We start from the raw sequence: 18,467 nt of genomic DNA on the forward strand, positions 1-18,467 counted from the left end.
ACCTCTCCCGATGCATCTTTTGTCTGCCTGTACTCTCAAATTCTTCCTAATTTTTCATTCATATGGGGGATTGTTGGAAATTATATATTATAATTAATATTATAATATTTAATTTTTGTATGAATGAAAAATAACAGTCGTGTGTTATAGTTGAATTCAAATTCATGAGTTGTGTTTGTTCGTTGGAACTTTAGGCAACAATCATATTGTTTCAAAAAGGGTGGCTTGAGTTCTATATAAGCTCAAGCATCCCACCTGTCTAATAGAAGAAAAAAAAGTTAATTCTTACTCTTGAGAAATAGGGTTTCCCCACTCTATTTCTCTCATTCTTCATTTGTCTTCCGAGTCGTGTCATGAGAGTACGGAATATATAAAGTTCACCAGAGTCCGAAGATTGAGATGCTTTGACTTCGGATTATAGATTGTTGAATTCTGGGAGACGGACACCTACCGAACTATAAGCACAAGAGCATGAGCGAAATTCTGTCTTTAGAACATTACATTTATGCAAGCCTCAATCTCCAAGTTTGTCAGTATTTTTAACTTTCTCCCTAGTTGTTATATTAATCTTGTATACTGTTAAAGTTGTGATTTTCTTTATCATTATTATTATTGTAATTCTTATGTTATTTTCATATTTTCTAATATTGCTCCAACATGAGCTTTTTAGCACGTACTTTTATCCCATGAGCCAAATGAATTTGGTCTTTTATGCAACCAGATTCTTTATGCATGGATACTGGGATAATTAGGAAGGAGAGAATGAGATAAAGTTCAAAGTGGCACGGTTCAATCCAAATTGCTTCTACAGCTTATCATCCAAAGCATATTCAGATAAATAAGTGATTCGCAACATAAAGAGGCCTTCAACTCAACTAATTACTCAAACACTTTAAGCGAAACCTTTCCATCCTGAGAAAAGTACTAATTATCTTAAGCCTTTCATTAACATACTTTCAATTTGGATTATTGTGTTCAACCGACAACACGTTCAGTTTAGATTATCACCACTGGAGCCGTAGAATCAAGCGAGGACCATCTTCAGTTTGGATTAAGAGCACTGCTTACATTTTGTTTGGTTATCTATCCAAGTCGCAGCTAACAAAAAGTTTACAATTCTTTCACCCAAAGAGGTCAGTTCATCAGCTTTCCAGCGAAGTGAAATGTTCTATGATTGGTTACTCCCAGGTGCACTTTAGAGTTTAACATACAAACTGTCGAACGACATTCACGATAAATATTTTCACAACTATAGTCGAAGTTGGCGAACTTGATGCAGTGGTTAACTGAATAACTTTGTCTTCAAGTTCTAAAACCCTAGGTCGAAAGCGTTCCTTCCTCCGCCATAATCACTTAGAAGTCAGCAACGCGTTCGACACCACACCACTACATTCATTTTAGTCGCCCGACCGAGCTCGATCAGGAGTTAACACGCCCACATAAACAAGAAGTATGTAAGTAGCTCACTAATTACTCGGCTTATGCGCCACCTAGGCTTTGTATCTTCTAGGGTCAACAACTTCACTTTCCAAAATTTGAACAATTCCCCATATTTAATCCTCACACCTTTTATTCCATCAAGTTTCTCACTTGTTGGTAATAGAGGTAATTTTTTTCCGAGTTCGTAATTTTGGCATTTTACATCAATCCACTTTTTCGAAGCCCTCCTTTCTAACCAATAAAAAAGAAGTAAAATAATATCAGATTGGGCTGCAGTATTACTTCCATACACCGTCTTAATCGAAAACAAGATATTAAGAAGGTTTAATTTCAAAGACCATTTAACGAATCTATCTTTGACAAGATCAGAGCAATAAAAAAAGCCCAGATCTGACGAAAACAGCGACACAAAGCTACACACAATCCGATCCCCGGCATAACAAAAGCAGCAGCAGAAGAAGAAAATATGAACAAAATGCATGAGATTTAACATTTGACTTGAGAAATTTTCCTGTGAGTACAACAATATGACTTAAATATGACTAAAATATGCATGAATCTTGCCCAAATATTATGCGGACCTCGCCGATCCTACATAACACGCGAGTATACAGGGCTACAAAACTCTATGATAACTTGACGTATGATGTAACAATGCAATAAGGACTTTCAGACACCAAATTCCGGTGAAGAACGGAGAAGGCCAAAGATCCAGACACTTTACAGAACTGCTGCTCAAAACCTTTACCACCATCGACTTCAGACGGAACAGCTATTCTCCCGGCATACAGAAGACAGCAGCAGTGGGGGCACGATGGGGTAACTTTTTATATCTCATTTCTCCGAGACCATTGGACCAGTTTCTGTTTTCAATTCATCTTTTTCTGCCAAGATAGCAGAGACACAGAAGTCATCACCGCCAACTTCCTCCGATGCAATGCAAGCAAAATATAATTAAAAAATAAGACGAAAAAACTGACTCCCCGATGCTGATTTGGTATACTGACTGCCGTTGACGCAAACGTATCAGCCCAAAAATGGTGATGACCTGACTCTCATGATATGCAATCCCAGACCCCGACTCATGACACCCAAATGCATGTACGAACGAGAATATGCTAAGCTGCAGTCGCCTCAAAAGTTAGTTGCCCGACTGATAGCGATCTTAACCCATTCTGCAGATTCCTTTATCGAAGGATCATCTGACATAAGACATTCATTTAGGAACTCTTTGGCTGACATAGATTGCAGAATTAGCGGACCGACAGCACTACCCAGCGTATCGGCGAGATCTCCAAGTAGCCCAATGGCAGTCTTTATCACCAGATCATCCCTGAAAAAGCAAGCAAAAAATCCAGAAATAAATACCAGAAACTAATATGAGGCGGAAGCAAAAGAAAACAGCTATAAACGAAAGGTATACTATAGGTTCCAGAAGGTCTTACATGTCCTTCTCTATGTATAAACTATCCAAGAACTGGAGAACATGAGGTGCATACGGCATCAACAATTGGGTCTTTGGGGAGCCCTTAAATCCTTGCAAGATACCAGAGTACGCCTCCATAATTCCATTTCTCAATGTATTTGTGTACTCTATCATATCATCATCGACACCTGATGTATGGGCAGATAGCTCTGCGGCACTCTGAAGCATGGGCATAGCATACATCAAATACTTCTCAAAATTCTCCCCAATTGCCAAAGCTAGGTCACCAAAGCATGAAAATATGGGAGGTTTCACTGATCGGTGCAACTGGTTGCTGGACAAATCCTTGAGGAGCTGGGTCATTATCCCATCACAATAAGGTAATACTTTATCCTCCAAAGCCCTGCATACATCCCCCACCACACCAACGGTGATGGCGCAAACCTGATAGTCCTCAAAATTCTGGAGACCCATTTCCAAATATTTATAAAACTCGGTCATGTACTTGGCAAAATCAGAGCCTGTTGAGTAGACAAGAGCTCCAATGGCAAGCATGGCCTCCTCATGAGCTGTGGCACTTTTACTGGCAAATACTCTCAAGAACAGACCCATCAACTGGTCAGCATACTGCATGAAGACATATTTTGTCGGTTCAGATGACCCAAGCTTCTGTATGATGACCTGCAAGCAACCGCAAAGAAGGCCTTGTAATTCATTCTGCTTCTCCCTCTCATCAGCTGAAAGCTTTTGCGCCTCAAGAGTCTGGTGGAGTTCCAACATTATGACAGGAACTAATTGCATCACCAATGGAGCAGTCTCGTCAGTGGAACATCTTACAACTTCATTCAGAGCCTCATAAGCTGCAGTTCGCAAGCGGGATTCTCCAGCATCTTCTCGGTGAGTAACATCTAGAAGGGCCTGGGCAATCTCCTGGAAAAAAGGAGTCAGAGGGGAGGAGGAAGGTTCTGCATCCTCAAAACCCTGGGCCAGAAAATAGAGTGCACCACAAGCTTTCTCAGCCACAGTTGGAACATCTTTCATGCTCTGAAGAAGAACTGTGATAATCTGTTGGCAATTTGCTTGGGTTATTATGGGTGTCTCCAAAGTTGACCCATGAAGAAATTCAAAAATTCTTCCAAGAGTCCAACCAGTAGTGTCCTTCACATGGTTATTTGGATCATTTGTCAAAGCATTTAGCATGAAATTCAGAGCAACATTGACTAGAGGCATGAGCTTGTCAGGGGATGGACCTTCCAAAATAGAACCAAATGCGTAAGTGGCTGCCTCCCTCTGCCTCCAATCTGGCTTTGTAATATTCTCCTCAATAAATGGCATTACAAGTGGAACAACATCATCTCCAACTGTCCGTGCTACCAAGCCCAAGCAAGTTCCACCAGCCATAGCAACATTCCAGGCCACTTCATCCTGATCCTGATCCTCTTCTTGCTTAAGAAGAGTCTCCAATAATAAAGGAATTAGGGCAGGAAGTGCTTGCTTGATAAAGTAAAAGCACGGAATAGAAGAATCCCCAGTAAATTCACCCCCATATTCTTCTAATATGTCAATCTCCTCATCGCAGATTGAACTCCAAAACTCAATGGCTTGAAGTGCAACAGGTTCCTCATCTTCCTTCACAGCCTTAGCAGTGATGCTAAATATATCTTGGATGTACGGAGCCAACTTCTCATAATAGGTTGAAGATATAGAAACCAAGCACTCGAAGGCTGCCTGTCGAATCTTCACTTCAGGGGAAAGAGTAGCCTCACATACAACTCTCACTATGTAGTCACGCTCCATATCATTGGAGAAATTTGCCTGAGCAAAACCCAAAGCATTATGCAAAGCTCTAGTGGCAGCAAGCCTGACATCATTGTTAGTCTCGGTAGAGTTCATGCCCTGAACTACAGCAGTAAGCATTTTATTCACTTGGTCTTGCTCTATAACATCTGGGGATACTTCCTCACATATGTACCCAAGAGTTTCAAGAGTTGCCTGTCTGGTATGAGCTGGAAGTTGATTATTATTTGACAATAGAGCTTCTATCAGTTCAGGCCACTGTTTGAGTGGCAACTCAATCCCGGCAAGCTTTGCAACAACTTGAGATGCAGTTGACTGAGCATCATGGGCAGAAGAAGAAAGGGTCTTTAACAAACAAGCTCTGATCTGGGCCTTCACAGATGGGTCTAAGGACAACCATCTTTGTCCGAGCTCAAACTTCCTATGTTGTTCTTTGGCATCCAAAGCATTCTTGAGGATCAAGCCCGCTAGTTTACGACTCTCAACAGGCTTCTCATCATTGGCCAATTCTCCAGCAAGAGAGAGCAAGAAACTTGGAAGATTTTGTTCTTGAAACTGTCTGAGGCTATCTTCTGCATGCTTGCGTACATTCCCATCAACTGCTTGTGCATTTAAAAGTATTTGGGTAACTTCCATCGCCATTTGAATCTGTAATCAATAATCCAATCAAATTATTAATGATACCAAAACAAATTGTAATCATATATGCACCAAGTAGAACTGAACTTTGTTTAAGTTCTATAAATATATCTTATAAATCACGTTTAGGGAGAAGGCACATGCTGCTATGCCCTAACCAAGTAGCACTGAACATTATGGAACTCTTTACATAAACCATTTTTGTTATCCAACGAAGAAAAGGCATTTAAGGCAAATGAAATAATCCTTGAATCAACCAACAAGTCATCTCATCTACGATTCAACTAGCAGTTCAAATCATACAATTAGTACAAATACTGATAATCCAAAATATATCACAGAGTATCCCCGGCTTATTTATCAGAACTATTACCGAGTGACAGACAATATATGGGACAATAATCAGCGATACCCAATTAACCTATGCATCCATTAATCACCCCTACTCACAATACCCAAGTAAAAATTTGAAAGCATTCCATATTACAACAAAATTAGGAAAAAAAATCACTCATGACAATTAGAAGAAAAAACCCTCCTTTACTAATCCTCATAACCCTAGTTTTGGTAACCGAAAAGAAAACACAACTAGCAACTTATCAAGCATATAATTTCTCCTTGTAATCTATTCCGAAAACACTTCCCAACTTAGCAACACGACACTAGTAATAGCAGTCTACAGTGCACATAATTTGAATTGATCAGATACAAACAGTCTGATTCTAAGATCAAAATTAACAGAACAAGCAGAAAACAATTGCAAATCTCGGATCAAAGATTTAATATCTGAGCGAGAAAACTGTAATCACTAATCAGAAAACACAAAAATGCAAATAAACATTACACAAAAAGAGAGGATTGAAATTCAACTAAACCTCATAAAACCCTAGTTTCGCTAACCGAAATGAAAACACAACCAAAAAACTTATCAAGCATAACATTTCTCTTTGTTAACTATTCCAAAAAAGCTTCCCAACTGAGCGGAAACGAAACAGTAATAGCAGCTTACAGTGCACAGTGCACACTGAGTACGGATAACTGTCAAAACCCTAGAAACAAACGGATATTCAAAATTATGGACTCCTCCACTTTTCCCCAAACAACATTTGAATTTCAATCACAAAAAAGTTACAAAATTACTGATTGATTCTAATACAAAGAATTAACAGAATAAGCAAACAACTAATCCAAATTTCGGATCAAAGATTTCAGATCACAGCGAGAAAACTGGAATCGGAAAACGCAGAAGTGCCACTAAATGTTACACAAAAATGGAGGATCGAAATTCGAACTTACTCCGAGTTGGTGGGTGGACTCGGTGAGAGAGCGATCAAGTGATCAATCCGAGTCGAAGACCGAGTTGACGGAAGATGGAGGAGGAGGAGGAGATCAGAAGCGCGGCGACTCTGAAACCCTAGCAGAGTGTGGGAACAAAAGCAAATATGCCAATATTGTAAAAGCTGGGATTTGCAAAAAACAACGATATCTTGTTTTTATGATTTCTCCAGGGTTTCCACGCGGGGTCTTCGGCGAGTGTCAGCGTGTGGTTTAAGGAGGGAGAAGGGGATTGGAGGTGAGGCGGTTTGGTGGGGCCATGGGTTTTGGCGAGGATGGGCTTGGGCTGGCCGTGGTTTGGTTGGGCGTGGTTCGTACGATGTTGTGGGACGTGTGGGATGGGGTGTCACTGTATTATTTAGCACCGTTATTATTACAGTTGTTTATTTAATTTTGTATGATCCGCTGAAAGGCGCTAATCAGTGTTCGCCACAAAATTTCATTTTGTAATTTACGTGTTGCATTTGTGTTCAACTGCAATTTTCACAATGTATTTAAACATGAGAAATGCTAAGGAGTTAGGGGACTCTCTCTGTCACCTCATCATTTAAACGTCAATTCTTATGCTAATTAGTTTTTCAGGCTTTCATTGTGTCAAGATGTGAATGTTTTCAATGACGACTTTCGACCTCCATAGAGTCACTCGTCGCACAACAATAATTTCACTGACGGACTTAGAGTCGTTCTCCACTTGCACATCTTCGTAATTTCTTTTATCAACAAAGTTTCCAAAATGTTGCCTCATGTTTAGTTTTTGTCTTTGAACTCTTCATATTCGTTTCTTCCATCCTCCAACTTAACTTATACATTGCATGAATGCTCCTTCCACCAAATTTGTTTTCTTTACCGTCAAATTTAAGGGTATAGTGGTCTATTCATGACATGCCCCAATCCCAGTGTCCGAAGAACAATGGAATGGACACATATTGGCCGACACTCGAGAGTGACGCAAGCCATTTCATGAATGCATATGCCGAAAACATATGAAACATGCATATAAATTTTACACGTAACTATGCAATGTAATATTCAAATACCAACCTTACAAAATAATAGTGATAATACATGACATGTTCAAAGCATATTACTAATTTGAAATACAAGCGGAATGAATATTAGAAAATGTGATTACAAGAGGAATGGGTCCTACACTGAGAGGACTCGAAGATTCCAATGCAGGAGTGCCTGGACGCCAGGATTGTACGCCTCGATTCTAAGTCCTGAGGGGGCGCAAACAAAACATGAGTGGACCAAGTTGATATATAAGTAATACTGAAACAGTTATTCATCAACATACTAACCCCCAAAGTTTATGAAAACTCAATATAACATAATAAGTAATAGGTTTTCTAAAAACCCTAGCATGCCATAAAACCTTTCATAAAACATATATCATAAATAATGTACTTAGTAGTGTTATCATAATCGACCGAAGCCACTACATCAGCTGACCGAAGTCAAATATAAATATCTTCCGACCGAAGCCAAATATAAATATCTTTTGACCGGAGCCACTACATCACCTGACCAAAGCCAAATATAAATATCTTCCGACCGAACACAAATATAAATATCAATCGCTCATAGGCTCATAGTATGGATAACCACTAAGTAAGCACATAAAATCATGAACATAATCTTTCCAAAATATATATCTCATTGGAGCTCAATAGCTCGAACATCATATCATAAATCCATGTTCATAAATATCTCAGTAAACACAAATTTAATAAAGCGACCACATTTTATGAAATGTTTATGAGTAAATCGGATTTACGCTACCCCCCTAAATTTATCGTATTTTATTGTATCGAACGTATGAAATTACCAAATTGCCCTAGAGGCATGAACGTTGACCATTGACTTTGACCCGTTGACTTTTTCGGGTTTCGACCGGGTCCCCCCTTAGGTTTTTCAATGTCCTGAATCTGTTTCCGACATCCGTTTTCCCAAAATCAATAGTTTTGGTAAAGTGTTATTAATTTTTACCTTTATATGCTTAAGTGCATTTGTTTGTGGCGTTTCTGTCTTCGCTATTTTGGACGGCTCGTCAATGGCGAAGTATCTGTGAGTGGACCCCCTTCCAAAATGCATGATTTTACTATTAGAAATGCATACATAAAAAACATGATTTTATGGATACGTTTTATGCAACGTTTATGAGTAAATTAGATTTACGCTTTATGATATATCATGCTTTACTGGATTTACATTCACTGATATTTTTACGAATATGATTTATGATATGATGTTGAGCTATTGAGCTCTGATGAGATATATATTTTGGAAATATTATGTTCATGATTTTATGTGCTTATTCAGTGGTCATTAATAGTATGTGCCTACGGACAGAGGATACTTATATATGGCTATGGCCGGGAGATATAGTGCTTACGGGCATAAGATATTTATATTGGCTTCGGCCGGGAGATGTAGTGCGTACGAGCGGAAGATATTTATATTTGGCTTCAGCCTGGTGATGTAGTGGCTTCGGTCGGAAGATATATATATATATATATATATTTAGCTTCGGTCGGGTGTTGTAGTGGCTTCAGTCGATTATGATACTATTACTAAGCACACTATATATGATACATGTTTTATGAAGTTTTATGGTATGTTAGGGTTTTCAGAAAACCTATTACTTACTATGCTATCGAGTTTTCATTAACTTTGGGGGTTAGTATGTTAGTAAATAATTGTTTCAATAATACTTATATATCAACTTGGTCCACTTATATTTTGTTTTGCACCCCCTCAGGACTTAGATTTGAGGCGTACAATCCCCGCGTTAAGGCACTCCCGCATCGGCATCTTCGAGTTCTCTCGGTGTAGGACCTATTCCTTTATTCATTCAATTTTATATTATTCCTTTTTAGTGTCTTGGATTAGTTGTATGATCTGAACACGTTCCACAACTGCATATTCATTATAATTAAATTTACAAGTTTCATTTATGTTAGTTATTTGTTTTTAGTTCTCATGCATTCTTTTATGGCTTTGTCCCCTTCGAGTGTTAGCCAGCACGTGTCTACCCTGGTATTTGGAGGATATCAAGGTCGGGCATGTCAATTCATACAAAAAACAATCTAATTTATTTAAAAATGAGAAGAGCTTGGCTCCTTAAAAAGGTTAAGGAGGAGTTCCTCCTCAAAACACTTCATGACCTACTCACAGAATTTCAAAACAGTTCATATTATAAATTATTACGTAAAGATTATCTCTATAAAATATCAATTAAACTAAGATTGTTTAGTCAACTCTTAAGAAATTACGATTATAAGCATGAAATTTTATGAATAAGTCACAAGATATTTTACGAAGAAGTTTCTCCTCAATCCTTGAGAAGCCAAGTCTTTCTCTTTGAAAATTTCACTTTTTTATTTTTTGGATGAAATTTCTATTGTATCTCTCAACTTAACGGAAAAGGTGACAAAATTAACATGAGGGAGTTTTAACGAAAAGCCCATGGTACTGTTCACTTTAACGGAAAACCACATTTTTACACTAAAAAGTCAATCATGGTACTATTCACTTACCCTTTATTTTGTCCTTATCATTAAAACTCAAAAATTTCAAACCTTTTTTATTAGTTTTCCTTTAACATAGGGCGACTCTAACATAAAGGACTACTATTTTAAAAAATGATATAATTCGAGGATGGGTGAGAAATTACTAGTAAAGTTCAAGGACGAAAACTAAACTCGTGGCATAGTTCAAGGACCTCTACTACAATTTAGCCTAACTTAGAGACAAAAGCCTCTACTAATCGCATATGCAACAAAGTTTTTCAAGCTTTCATTGTGCCAAGATGTGAATGTCGTCAATGATGCTTTCGACCTCCATGGAGTTACACATCGCAGATGAAAATATCAATGACAAATTTAGAGTCGCCCTCCACTTGCACATTTTGTAATTTTTTTTATCAGCGAAGTTATAGACATCTCATAACGTCGTAAATTTTAATGGAAATCATAGATCCACCAAGATTCTTAACACCGGCTAAAATAGATCTCTCATCATGAATAATAAAATCATGCATACTGTTGATTCATTACTGACAGGGCAAACTTTATTTTGATCATATTTGAGGAAAGTAAGGGAACCGGATCCCCTCAGGACCCAAAGGAATTGAGCTCAATGATCAAATGATTTAGGCCATTGAAATTTAATCTAACGGCTATAATTATTATAACTTTTAGAGAGCCCCCTATTTGTAGCGGTTGGATCAAATTTCAACGGCCTGGATCATTTGATCCTTAGGCTTAGATTTTTTGGGTCTAGAGGGGATTCGGTTCCGAAAATAAGATCCATTTAATACTTTGAGCATATCTTCTAGGGACATAACTTGGCTGCGGAAAAAATCAACAACAACTCCTGCTGCTAGCAAATCACAGATGGACACGTGTCCAATCTGTAATTAAAAAATCAATTACTTGGACACATGTCAATCTGTGATTAAAAAATCAATTACTTGGACACATGTCCATCTATAATTGGTTAGCCACAGGAGCTGCTGCTGATTTTTCAGTAGCCAAGTTGTGTTCATCTTCTAGCACTAAATTGTGAATTAGAGGCAACACATTTGCCTCAAAGAACTCTTTGCAAGACGAGTTGGGATAAGAAGAAAAAATAGCAATCGAATTATTATGAGTAACTAGATTAGGTTCACACACACTATGTGTGAGTATAAGCATAACATTTTTAAAAAGAAAAAATATATATATGGAAAAGTGAGAGAGAGGGGTTTTTTTTTTTTTTTTTTTTTTTTTAAATTAGAGATGCTATGATGACATGTGGGTGAGGTTATAAACAACAAAATTTGGTTTGTACAAAATTACACTACTACTCATGATTTTATTGTGTGATAGAAGATCAAATTATTTTTTCACTCTTTTTTTGTTGACAAATAAAATTTCGTTAATAGGTCGTTTAGATATTAACAATCAAATGACTAAGAAAAAACATAATTCTACTCACACTTCGCAAAATTCCCCCAAAAAAAACACAAATGTTGTATAGTTTCTTCATGTTGGGAACACAAAAGGCACATAAAATCAGCATTATAAATACAATTAACAACTTTTAATTTTGTTCACTGGGTTGATATGTGCTTAATAAACTACATTAGGGAATCCGTTACTTTTAATTTTGTTCACTGGGTTGATTTAGGCATTACATTTTGGAAGAATGGTTAAGGGCAATCGTAGGATCATAAATTTTGGGGCCTTGACACGTATAATTCAGAGTGATCAGAATGCCCTAAGTGTGTAGGCAAAACCAAACTAAGGCTCACTAAACCGTACAGTCCGTACTTGGGTGGTTCAACATGCAACAGAGTGGTAAACGGGACCAATTCCATGAAGGGGATTGCTCGTCTCCCAAGCACAGGAAACCTGTTCGGGCTTTGATTAGGAAGAAGCCATGAATATCTTTGGATATGTATAATTGTAAAACTATAATAGTAGACTATGTTCATGTATCATGTTGAATATTTTCATGCAATCAAGGGCTGATAAAATACCAAATTTGTGTTTTAGAAGAACTTGATTGGCTGAAAACGAAATAAAGCCTTTGAATGCAATTTGTACAAGATCCTTCTCGGAAATCCGGAATTTCATCGAAAAGAACAAATTGAACCAATAACAAGTATATTAATAAAATAAATAAAAAGTTAATCATAATAAGAATGATTGAAACCTAATATTCCCATGATTGAGGATAGACAAGCTCTCCTAAAGCGCAACGTTATAAGCATGCTGATAATGTGTTGTATGCCTATTTAACTGTAGAATAATAGAGAGGGTGAGAGGGACGGCAAGCAGAGAGAAATTGAGAACTGGGTGAATTCTGTAGCAATTTGATGTTCAAAATAAATTATATAGCTTAATGTGATATGAGTATAATTTATCGCACTATGGTTGAATTTTAACTAATTGTGCCTTTATTTGTAGTAATGAGGAAGGGAGAATCATTGTCTTTCAAGTAATATATCACAATCAATAAAACTATCTAAAAGATATTGTAGAATCCAATACAATCTACTAGGCTTCCTTAAGACTAAAAACTGGAGGTCTCGAGTTTGAAACCTGTTGCTGGTGTGGAAGGCAAATTTATAGCCAGGAGGAGGCTGAAATGCCTCTGTGAGTCTTCCTGGCCCCCATAAGAGGTGGATAACTATAGCTTGCCACCAATTGTGAAAATTTTGATGATTAAAGTTTTAGTTTTTAAATACTTATCGTGTTGGATGAATATTACTCGCAATGTACGTCGTAATAGCGTCCAATGTGTGCATGAATAATCTGTCAATTTCATGCACATGCAACATGCAAATTATAGAATTTGCTTCATTATCGTTGCGAGCGAACAAATATATTTGGAGCCCTGGCCTTCTAAAAACGCATATAATTCACTTTTTTTTTTCTTTCTTGGATTGTATTTAACCAACCTACGGAGTACATGATATGAGTCATATGACATATATATGCATAATTTTTTTCTCTGAAGAAAAAAATGAAAACCTAAACTGATGTATTTTGCCAATACTATATATTTTTAAGAGAGACTATACACAACCATTGAGAGATCAATTCAATTATACTCATATCACATTAAGCTATATAATTTATTTTTAAACATCAAATTGGTAAATGATTTCAAGACTCTCAGTCTTTAAATTTAACATATAGTTGATGCATCTATCTTTGTTCAATTAATGATATCATCGACCATGGACAGAGGTGTAATGAAAGCCTACTGGGGCAGAAGCGCCCCCCCTCCCCCCCCCCCCCAACTCACGTAATTCATTGTTATTGCAGACTGCAATTATATAGATACGCTTGTTATATTTCAAGAAAGTATATGTATTTAATGAAAGCCTACTGGGGCAGAAGCGCCCCCCCCCCCCAACTCACGTAATTCATTGTTATTGCAGACTGCAATTATATAGATACGCTTGTTATATTTCAAGAAAGTATATGTATTTAATATCAAGCATGCCTTCATATCAAACATTATATAACATTGATTCTCGATATATCATCATTTAAAACCATTCCCATTATCATATGGGGCATAAGCCATACCATAGTATGGTTTTTTTAGTTGTTTTTCGAGTTGCCTCCATTAGAAGAAATTTATAACTACGTCCTTGACATCGATCCTTCAACTTTTTAACAAAGTGATTCGTCGATCCAAACGTACGTAAGCCCTAATTTTATCAAGTAAATAAATCGACCTTAAAAGCTAATTGGTTCCGCTAGCGCAAAATGACATCTAAATTTAATGCACAATGTCTAATGTAGGGTGAGAAAACATATTTCAAACATGAGGTTAAATATAACTAAGCTCTGTAAAAAAACCCTATGACTATTACCTAAATTTGTAGGATGAGCAAACAATACCGTTTTAAATCGTCTAGAGTCTTCATACGATGCGTTTCGCCCTAGCCGTGAGCGATACTTGTTTCTTAAGCGATGAGCACTTCTCGCATCTTCGCCATACACGTACACCCTTTACCAAGATTAACGGACCAGACCATCCCACATGATGGTCGAATATGATTGGCCAAGCTCCCAGGCCTCGCAACCTGATTGGTCCACTTCATCACAAATGACATGGTTCCACGAATTGCTACCGTCCGATGACAGACACTGAGTCACAGATGCGGACAGCGTACGTATCTACCCCTATAAAAGCTCGAGTGCCACGCGCGGTTCAACACTCAGAAACAGAGAACCAGAAACACCAAGGACTCCTCCAAATTCCCCCGAGAGGTCAGAGAAGCCATCATTCATTGCACTACGATCTCGGACGCAGAGAGAAAACGCGGAGAGCTTTCGTACCTGCGCAGACGCCATGGCTAGCTCGTGGAGAGCTCGCGGATCTCTCGTCGTGCTTGCGATCGTTACATTCGGTGAGTGTTTCGGTTTCTGAGTGCTGGATCTGGTTTTGTATTTTGTTTGAGATTTTGTGTATTCTTGTTTTTAATCGGGAAAATGCGGTGGATCTGATTGTAATTTGATGTTTTTGAGCTCGGAAACGATGAGATTTATGGATCCAGGTTGAATTTTTTGTGGATTTTTGTTAATGGATGGTGAATTTTGGTGTTCGTTTGAACTAATGGATTATAGTTTTATGCATAATTACGTTGAAGTGTTGGAGTAGATCTAGCTGGATTGAAAAGGTTATAAAATTGTTTGTTCTTGATTTAACTGTGTAATGATTGAGGTCCGTAAGTGATTAGATTGATATATTTGGCTGTGTAAATATACTTGTTTGAAATTTATTTACATGATTTCGTTTACATCAGGTGAAATCGAAATGAAAGATGAGAAGAATTACAATGTTTAGTATTTTTTTTATCGATATTAGGGTTTAGTAAGATAATTTGATGAATTTTGTTAAGAAATGGAATTTCCCAACGTTGAGGAGATATAGATCTTGCAACCGTTGTGGTATCGTTTCTTATGGCAATGTCATAAGAATTGTTGGCTGTATTGCTAAGAAACTATGCTTTATAAATGTTATGATAATAATCACTGCACAGCTTGCTGCTAGTTTCTGTTAAATTGTTGTGTCATTTGCTAATTGCGCGACGTGCCAATGCCTTGTTTGGAAGGAAATTATTTTGTGTGGTGATTGAACATTGTCACGTGATATAATCAATGTGTTATAATATTGGGTGAGCGGGTTTATACGTTAGGTTTTGTGTTATTATAACCAATTCACGTGGGTGGATTGATTATACCACGTTACGTGTTACTACGCAATGATTTCTTGTTTTGAAGCAATACGTTATTATCATTTACCGTATGTGCTACTTATATGTACTAACATGGAAAGATCTGCATTACAGGGTGCCTTTTTGCAATTTCCATCGCGAAAGAAGAAGCGACCAAGTTGGGAACAGTCATTGGAATTGATCTTGGAACCACTTATTCCTGTGTTGGTGTTTACAAGAATGGTCACGTGGAAATTATAGCCAATGACCAGGGTAACCGTATCACCCCTTCATGGGTGGCCTTCTCTGACAGTGAGAGACTGATCGGTGAGGCTGCTAAGAACCAGGCAGCTGTGAACCCTGAAAGGACTGTCTTTGATGTCAAGAGACTTATCGGACGGAAGTATGTGCTTTTCTTTGTATGTTCATGATTTAAAATATTTTGAGCAGGCTGGAAGTTAATACTGATTGGTGCTTAATTCTTTGGCAGGTTTGAGGACAAAGAAGTTCAGAAAGACATGAAGCTTGTTCCTTACAAGATTGTTAACAGAGATGGAAAGCCTTATATCCAAGTGAGGATCAAGGATGGTGAGACCAAGGTTTTCAGCCCCGAAGAGGTCAGCGCCATGATTTTGACTAAGATGAAGGAAACAGCCGAAGCATTCCTTGGGAAGAAAATCAAGGATGCCGTCGTTACTGTTCCTGGTGAGTAAAACATATATTTAACCTAATATCCTTCCAAGTATATATGATTGTATTGGTCATAAATCTGACATTGTTTTCCTTTTCAATACGCAGCATACTTCAATGATGCCCAAAGACAGGCAACCAAGGATGCCGGTGTGATTGCTGGGCTGAATGTTGCTAGGATTATCAATGAACCAACTGCAGCCGCCATCGCATATGGTTTGGACAAGAAGGGCGGTGAAAAGAACATCCTTGTCTTTGACCTTGGTGGTGGAACTTTTGATGTCAGTATTTTGACAATTGATAATGGTGTTTTCGAGGTTCTTTCCACAAATGGAGACACTCATTTGGGAGGTGAGAAACCTCTCTGTTTAACTACTTGCTTATATTTTATCATTGTGGTCGGTTGCTGACGTATGTGTGCTTCTCTGCAGGTGAGGACTTTGACCAGAGGATCATGGAGTACTTCATCAAGTTGATTAAGAAGAAGCATGGAAAGGACATCAGCAAGGACAACAGAGCCCTTGGAAAACTCAGAAGGGAAGCCGAGCGTGCCAAGAGAGCACTCAGTAGCCAGCACCAAGTCCGTGTGGAGATTGAATCCCTTTTCGATGGAGTGGACTTCTCTGAACCCCTCACCAGAGCTAGATTCGAAGAGTTGAACAATGACTTGTTCAGAAAGACCATGGGACCTGTGAAGAAGGCTATGGACGACGCTGGCTTGGAGAAGCGCCAGATTGATGAGATTGTGCTTGTTGGTGGAAGTACCAGGATTCCCAAGGTCCAACAGCTTCTTAAGGACTACTTTGATGGCAAGGAGCCAAACAAGGGTGTGAACCCTGATGAGGCTGTTGCTTATGGTGCTGCTGTACAAGGAAGCATCTTAAGTGGAGAGGGTGGTGAAGAAACCAAAGGTAATACTCATTTCTCTTCTGACACAGATAATTTTGATATATTTGATAAAGCGGTAATTAGATGAACTGCTGTAGCAACCACTGACAAATGTTTACTGTGGTATTCAGATATTCTTCTCCTTGACGTCGCACCTCTCACCCTCGGTATTGAAACTGTTGGAGGAGTGATGACCAAGCTTATCCCAAGAAACACCGTGATCCCAACCAAGAAATCCCAGGTTTTCACCACCTACCAGGATCAGCAGACAACCGTCTCCATTCAGGTAATTGTTTTTTGTCAATTTGATGATGATAAAATGATTAGTTTAGTGTCTTCATGTAAATGGATATCGGTTTCTTAATGGATTCTATCCCGCTTTGATCTCAGGTCTTTGAGGGTGAAAGGAGTCTCACAAAGGATTGCAGGAACCTCGGTAAATTTGATCTTTCCGGAATTCCTCCAGCTCCAAGGTCCGTATACGCTGGCATTCAATCTTCCCTTATGATTTGCCACCCATTTGTTTCCAATGATTCTAACAGTATTTCATTCCTCTCTTGTGAACAGGGGAACTCCTCAAATCGAAGTCACATTCGAAGTGGATGCCAACGGTATCCTGAACGTCAGGGCAGAAGACAAGGGAACTGGTAAATCCGAGAAGATCACCATCACAAACGACAAGGGTCGTCTCAGCCAGGAGGAGATTGAGCGCATGGTTAAGGAGGCAGAAGAGTTTGCCGAGGAAGACAAGAAGGTGAAGGAGAGAATCGATGCCCGCAACAGCCTCGAGACCTATGTCTACAACATGAAGAACCAGGTCAATGACAAAGACAAGCTTGCTGACAAGCTTGAGTCCGATGAGAAGGAAAAGATTGAGACCGCGACAAAGGAAGCCCTCGAGTGGTTGGACGACAACCAGACCGCCGAGAAGGAAGACTATGACGAGAAGCTCAAGGAGGTCGAAGCCGTGTGCAACCCCATCATCTCAGCCGTCTACCAGAGGTCAGGAGGTGCCCCGGGTGGTGCCGGAGCCTCGGAGGAGGACGATGAGTCACATGACGAGCTTTAAAAGAGTAGTTTCATCGAACACAGTTGGAAGCAGTGAGGAGAGAGAGGGGTTATAGGTTTAGGGGAAGAAGACTTTTACTGTAATTTTTCCGATGGGAATAGAAGAAGCCGAGGGAGACGAATATCGACTCTCTAGGCTTATCGGGTCTTTTTGTTAGAACATGTAATTTCATTATTTTGATAAAAAAAAAAAAAACAGTTTCAAAATTTGATTTGTCGTCGGTCTTCATTGCTGGTTAATATCATGCATATGCTATTAAGAGCATATTTAAAGGAAATGTTAAATTTTAAACATAAATTTTGAATTTAACCGCTTATGTGGTATTTTGACATCTTTTAAAATTTTGCTTTTCATCCTGTATGTTAAATTAAATATTATTTTATTACACTATTTTCTTTTCTTTTTATTTTATTAAACTATTATTTTATGTCCCTTCTTTCTAGACTTCTCCTATCATCTTC

General features: G+C 38.4%; 2 protein-coding genes across 2 annotated transcripts; one reads left to right on the forward strand and one right to left on the reverse strand.

The window, feature by feature from the left end:
- Nucleotides 1–1,894: 1,894 nt before the first annotated feature.
- LOC137710293 (importin subunit beta-1-like) lies at nucleotides 1,895–6,811 on the reverse strand. The gene is made up of 3 exons (XM_068449225.1): nucleotides 6,599–6,811; nucleotides 2,886–5,311; nucleotides 1,895–2,773 (listed from the first exon to the last, which is right to left on the reverse strand). Exons 2-3 carry the CDS (start codon nucleotides 5,303–5,305, stop codon nucleotides 2,575–2,577), a joined length of 2,619 nt encoding a protein of 872 aa, XP_068305326.1. The 5' UTR covers nucleotides 5,306–5,311; nucleotides 6,599–6,811; the 3' UTR covers nucleotides 1,895–2,574.
- Nucleotides 6,812–14,368: 7,557 nt separating this feature from the next.
- On the forward strand, nucleotides 14,369–18,219 carry LOC137709875 (luminal-binding protein 5-like). Its single transcript, XM_068448853.1, has 8 exons — nucleotides 14,369–14,552; nucleotides 15,495–15,762; nucleotides 15,850–16,064; nucleotides 16,158–16,400; nucleotides 16,481–16,960; nucleotides 17,069–17,223; nucleotides 17,328–17,410; nucleotides 17,505–18,219. The coding sequence occupies exons 1-8, from the start codon at nucleotides 14,495–14,497 to the stop codon at nucleotides 18,004–18,006; spliced, it is 2,004 nt and encodes a 667-aa protein (XP_068304954.1). The 5' UTR covers nucleotides 14,369–14,494; the 3' UTR covers nucleotides 18,007–18,219.
- The last annotated feature ends 248 nt before the right edge of the window (nucleotides 18,220–18,467 follow it).

This window comes from Pyrus communis, chromosome 12, assembly GCF_963583255.1.
Source record: "Pyrus communis chromosome 12, drPyrComm1.1, whole genome shotgun sequence".
In the NCBI taxonomy this organism is placed as follows: Eukaryota; Viridiplantae; Streptophyta; class Magnoliopsida; order Rosales; family Rosaceae; genus Pyrus; species Pyrus communis.